The sequence below is a fragment of the Portunus trituberculatus genome, chromosome 38 (genome assembly GCF_017591435.1).
Source record: "Portunus trituberculatus isolate SZX2019 chromosome 38, ASM1759143v1, whole genome shotgun sequence".
Lineage (NCBI taxonomy): Eukaryota > Metazoa > Arthropoda > Malacostraca > Decapoda > Portunidae > Portunus > Portunus trituberculatus.
In genome coordinates this window covers 9423493-9429380 of record NC_059292.1, presented here as the reverse complement: position 1 = coordinate 9429380, position 5888 = coordinate 9423493, and the positions used below count along the sequence as shown (strand labels likewise).

At 50.5% G+C, this 5888-nt stretch overlaps 1 protein-coding gene across 1 annotated transcript; it reads left to right on the top strand.

Moving 5' to 3' along the window:
• The first annotated feature begins 278 nt into the window (after positions 1-278).
• On the top strand, positions 279-5533 carry LOC123514639 (DNA-binding protein D-ETS-6-like). Its single transcript, XM_045272626.1, has 3 exons — positions 279-1419; positions 4167-4271; positions 4426-5533. Exons 1-3 carry the CDS (start codon positions 750-752, stop codon positions 5037-5039), a joined length of 1389 nt encoding a protein of 462 aa, XP_045128561.1. The 5' UTR covers positions 279-749; the 3' UTR covers positions 5040-5533.
• Positions 5534-5888: the final 355 nt, after the last annotated feature.

Below are 5888 nucleotides of genomic sequence, written 5' to 3'. Positions count from 1 at the left end.
ACACACACACACAAACGAAATAATATAAACGACCTTCATTGCGTCACCTTTATTTATCGTTGTTCTCAACAAAACACCATCATCAGCTTACTTCACCTCTATCAGGCCTCACAGCTCCGCTAGCACCCCCCCACATCGGTCTACCCCTTCCACCCTTGACCTCCACTATAGCAGTCTCCCCCATTCCCCCAGGACACGTGTTCCTGCTTGGCGTGCACTATTAAATGACTAACAGGTACCACACCACGCGAACAGGTATAAAACGCTGAGCTGAGGCCGTGATAGCCCAGACCCACGTCCGCCACCCGAAGCTCAGCACCTCTGCCGCCAGCTGGCGTATGAGTGAGCTCGAAGTTTGTCTGTGTTTGTGCGTGTATAGCAGCGGCCCACGACGACTTTGTTTGGTTTATTTGTGGGCAAGGCCAAGGCCCCTTTATATCTCAGCTTGGAGCACCAAGCACCTGACGCAGAACAAGAGGTGCCCCTCAAACTAAGGGCGCGAGGCAAGTCCTCTCCCACAGGAGCAGCGACTGGGCAGTTCCCAAGAAGCGTGAGTCACCGAGTGAGTCAGGCAACGGCAGCAGCAGCAGCAGCGGAGCAGTGCACACCCCACGCTACCACAGTCTGGCGCACACTACCTAGGCAGCGCGCCTCCTACCCGCACGCGCCACCTCGCCTCTCCACCACCAGCACCACCCTCACAGAGCCGGACATTGCTCAAATTGTGACCGTGCAAGCAACACCCAGTCATGTCGTGGAGTGCGGACGTAACCGTACTGGACCTGAACTCCCTGGTCAGCCCAGGAGTCGAGACTTCATTCAGCCCGCAGACCTTCGGCGGGCAACAAGCACGTCCCCTGCACCAGCTTCCACAGCAGCAGCACTTCCAGCATCCCCAGCAGCCACAGTATCAGATGTTTGAAGCGCCACAACAGACAGGGTTCAGCAAGCCCTACTTGGACGTACCATTCAGCGAATACAGTCTGTTGTCCCCTGGAGGCGAGTCGGGCTACAGCAGTGCCTGCAGTGTAGGTCAAGCATCACCCATGAGCCGCAACGTTGGAGGTTCTCCCGCGCCACCGCGGCCCACGTCACGTACCACTCCTGCCCTCGACGGAAACATGGAGTCCAGCTACATTACCTCTGCCAGCAACACACTTCACAACTACGGGGCAGTCGGATGTGAAGCATTCGGCAGCCAGAACAATGTATACGATGTTCTCAACTCCAGCTTTGATACTTCCTATGACAGAGTACTCGACACAAGCTACGGATCACCTGCAGCTGGCTACTCCTCACCTTACATCGAATCCACCTGTGATTCTCCATACAGTCTGCCACCCCCACTCGCCTACGAGCCTGCCCTGCAGCAGGAGCACCAGGAGTCACAGCAGGAAAAGCAGTTCAAAGTACCTCCTGGTAAGTACTCTTTGTTTGTTTGTTTACATTTTTCATGTTGGTGTGGGTCAGTGGCACCGAGGAAAGGGCAAAGAGTAACACGGGTTTGGTCTTCCGGTCCATCTGACAAGAGATATTACTTAACAGCCGCATTCCGAGAGGTGATGAAACGCTGATCTTACAGTTAACTTGAAAAGGAAAGTATTAAAGTAACTCCTGGTTCCGCTCTCCTTTCTTGATCATTATTTCGTATAACTTTTTTATGAAAAGCAATCTTCAAATGAAATGCTGTTGAGGAGACACACGTCAAGCCCTTTAGTTGCTCCTCATGCTTCCAGCGATACACTACAGCCATCGATATTACCTTTTGAGTATCACCTGACGCATGGTGCAGATAATGAAATATCACCTTCAAGGAACACCTTCACTCTTTCCAGCTTCTACTAGTTCTCCTTCAGTCCCAGCCTTCCCTTAGATACACAACCCGTCGTCTATCCTTCACCGCTCGAAAAAAAAGACCTTACGAGAATTGCTTATTTTCCTGTGGGTGCGTCGCTTTGTCTTGGAGGCCAAATCATCTTCGGACCGTGCTGTTGTCGGGGGTAAGGAGATGATGAGACCTGACCGCAGACGTCCTCCCCCGTGACGATACATTCTGGGAACCCGCGAAACTCTTGCGTAATTACGGCACCACAGCTCTTACCGCCACCACGGCATCCCAGTCGAGAAGTCTCTGAGCTGCATAACTAAATTAATATATTGCTGAAATATTTTACACTGCCAGTGATAAAAAACAAAGAACAAATAAAATCACTCGCCGTCTCTCTGGTTGTTATGCAAGTGTTACGGTAATATCTTCGTTTTCTTTCCGAGTAAGAGTGTGGTAGACTGAAAAAAAAGTTGAGCACGCGATGAAGTGGAGTGAATCAGAGACGAAAAACTAGACACTTTAAAGATACCTCGCCTGTGTTGTTATTTTGAGGCGTCAAGCAGTCCCTCCCTCCCGCCTCTCGTTCACTCTACCACCACCTTCCCTCCAATCCCTCCCGTCTCTCTCTCTCTCTTCTCTTTCTCTCTCATTCTCTTCTCCCTCCCTCCCTCCCTCCCTCCCTCCCTCCACCCTCAGGTCATCTCAGCCATTCATTCGTGGGTGCGGCGAGGCATCTCTCTCTCTCTCTCTCTCTCTCTCTCTGAGTAGCATTATTATTGCCGATCAACTTTTGTTTACTTATCTATCATTGCAAGTCTCCTTTCACATTTCCTCATTTGCCTACCAGTCCTTATTTCTTTTCTCTCTCTCTCATGGTCTTAGCCATACCTCACCTCCTCACTATCGAGAGATGGGGGCCGGCAGGTGAGGGGGTGAAGATAAGGTATGATAAGAGTCAATTCCTAGAAATTCGTACTGAAAATGATAAAGAGTCCCTTGAACTATCTTGGAGCAGGGAGTGCTGATCAACAGCTCCCTCCCTCCCTCCCTCCCTTTCTCCTTCACTCCGTCCTCTTACCATCCTGCCTTCCCTCCTTACCTTCATCCCAGCACCTCCTCTCTTCTCTCTTTTCTCTTTTCTCCCTTCCTTTCCCTTCTCCCTTGTCTAGCTTACCCTCACTCTTCCCACTAACGCTGAATGAGACAGTCAACTTATCAAAACCACCTCTGATTGCTGGGTAGATCGGGTTGATGGGAGGAGGATGAGGAGGAGGTGGAGGTCTGAGGCGAGTATAGCGCGGAGGGAGGGAGGGAGGCCTTGATGAACGAGATGTGGTCAAGGTTTTCTCAACTGCAAGGAGCAGACACCGGCAAAACACACACACACACACACACACACACACACACACACACACACACACACACACACACAGTTTCCTCATAAGGTCTGCAGTAACCCGTGACAGTGAAGATGAGGAGTTAGCTTGGACGTGTCAAATTCACACACACACACACACACACACACACACACACACACACACACACACACACACACACACACACACACACAGACATGAGACGTAAATAACTCTCTCGTTTTATCTCGCTGACAAGAATAGCTGCACATTTCTCGGTCAAGTGACAAGCAAGGCTTATATTTATCCCTGGCACGCGGCCCTGACACGTAATAGGCCTCAGGAAACTATGCAGGTGTGTACTCATACACACACACACACACACACACACACACACACACACACACAAAGAAAAGTCTCTCTCTTACCCTGACTATTTACAGACCATCTCTATACATTTCAATCGTTACCCACAAGCGGTGTCTCACGTTTACATGCTTCTAAGACGCGCTTGTGTGACAGATCCGCATTAACATACCAGGTGCAGCTAATTTCGTCCCTAGCCATGACTGTATGAAGCGGGCACGCGGATCACCTGCCAACGCAATAATAGAGAGGTCGCTCTGCCCTACCCTGTCCTGCCCAGCCACGTCTTAAGTTCATGTCAATGCGCAACAAGAGCATTGCCTTTTCACACACACACACACACACACACACACACACACACACACACACACACACTTCTCACAACATCTGAACACTTGCTTGGGTAATCATTTCCATGAACTTGACAAGACATAGGAAGGTTGCCTGCCAACGTTTTCACCGGAAGACCAACCCACACAACGTACTTTCGTCGGCCGCTGCCAAGCCTTCTTTACTGAGCCACATATTGTTTAGTACTTTAACTTAATGTGACTCTGTTATGCTAACTGTTGAACCATGATTATTATTTTATTGACATGTTTTTCCTTCTTCACCAGATCCCCGCATGTGGACAGCTGAGGACATTGATTCTTGGGTAGCATGGGCCAGGAAGGAATTTGATCTATCACCTACTCTGAGCTCTGCACTTCTGCCCTCCTCAGGTGAGTCTCACATCCGTCTCTTAAGGCACCAAATCATTGAAAGCATTGCGCATGCATAAATAACGATATCTCTTTCTCTCACCTTAAGAGAGAGAAAACAAAAAAAAAAAGATACGAGAGTTTCACTAATGTGCCCTCTTTCTTTTTTCCTCAGGCTATGAACTCTGCAGTCTGACCAGAGGTGACATTCAGCGCAAAGTTGGCAAGAACTCCGGTCGAAAGTTGGCTCAGCACCTCGACATCTTGCTGGGTTATTTGGGATCCAGTTTGCCCAAGGATGAAATGCAGGATTTCTTGGAGCCTGAATCTGACAGCCAGGATGAACAGATTGAGGGTGATCCCTACCAGATCTTGGGGAAACTCTGCCAGAGATTGTCAGCGCAAGGGTCAGGTCAAATCCAACTGTGGCAGTTCCTCCTAGAGCTGCTCTCAGATCCCGCCAACGCCAACGTCATCACCTGGGAGGGCACAACCGGAGAGTTCAAGATCCTTGACCCAGACGAGGTGGCACGCCGCTGGGGCGAGAGGAAGTCCAAGCCCAACATGAACTACGACAAGCTTTCCCGCGCCCTTCGCTATTACTACGACAGGAATCTCATGGCCAAGGTACACGGCAAGCGTTACGCCTACAAGTTCGACTTCCGTGCTGTAGAACAATTGCAACAAGCACAACAGAGCGACCCCCAGTCCCGCCCAATGCCTGACCTGGGCTCTCTCCGCGCCGTCCTCAACAGTGAATTAGAATCCTCGCCCCGCCAATGGATGTAACCTGCTTAGTGCCTTAGGAGGACGTGATCTCAGGTGACAGGGTGCACGCCGCCCCTTAAGGAGCCCCGGTGAGGCGTAAAGACCATTTCCAAGTACCTGTGGGAGAATCTTACCTCCTGTGATACCACTGTGCGACCAAGGGTGGAGCCTCCCTCTCCTCCCGCCCCGCCACGCCATGCCACAGGCACACCTTGGCGTGGTGCTTTGGCCGGGCTCACCTGGTCCCTTGACACCAGGTACATTCAGGTCAAGCTTAGAAGTCCCTCATATGGGTCTCAGCTTCTGTGATCTCCGTTTTTGATAGGTTCCTGGCGGGGCCTGCAACTTTCAGCCCCTCTCACCCTCAGCTCCTTTCATCCCATGCCCATCTCACTTCAGCCCCGCCGCTCTGTACAAACTTGCGCTATTGTATATACATCTGTGATAATATTTATGTATTTAAGATTTTTTCTAAACTTTTAAGATTTTTGTTTAATAAAAAGTATAGTTAATAATGACGTGTTTACGAACGACTCCTATTCTTGCCTTTTGAAAAGAACATGACACACAGTGGGACACGAGGAACAAAGCCACACCAAGCAGTACACACACATGGCCGCCCGCACCTCGTCCCTCCCTCGTGACGTCACCGGCGAGACGCAGCACAGAAAGAGAGGAGTCAAGGTGATCTGGTCCACCACGAGGGAGAAACACACACACACACACACACACACACACACACACACACACACACACACACACACAGAATTACCAAAGTTTGTACCATGCAAATCCAAGCGTTGTGATGGGGAGGAACAGACACACCGCTGGGCGGCACGGGACGCCTCCCTCTAACTTGATAACATATTC

Bases quoted from the DNA above. Each gene is read 5' to 3' on its own strand.
- LOC123514639 (XM_045272626.1), top strand. From the start codon at position 750: ATGTCGTGGAGTGCGGACGTAACCGTACTGGACCTGAACTCCCTGGTC. The intron at 1,420-4,166 runs GTAAGTACTCTT...CTTCTTCACCAG, and splicing joins GCAGTTCAAAGTACCTCCTG to ATCCCCGCATGTGGACAGCT. The intron at 4,272-4,425 runs GTGAGTCTCACA...TTTTTTCCTCAG, and splicing joins TGCACTTCTGCCCTCCTCAG to GCTATGAACTCTGCAGTCTG.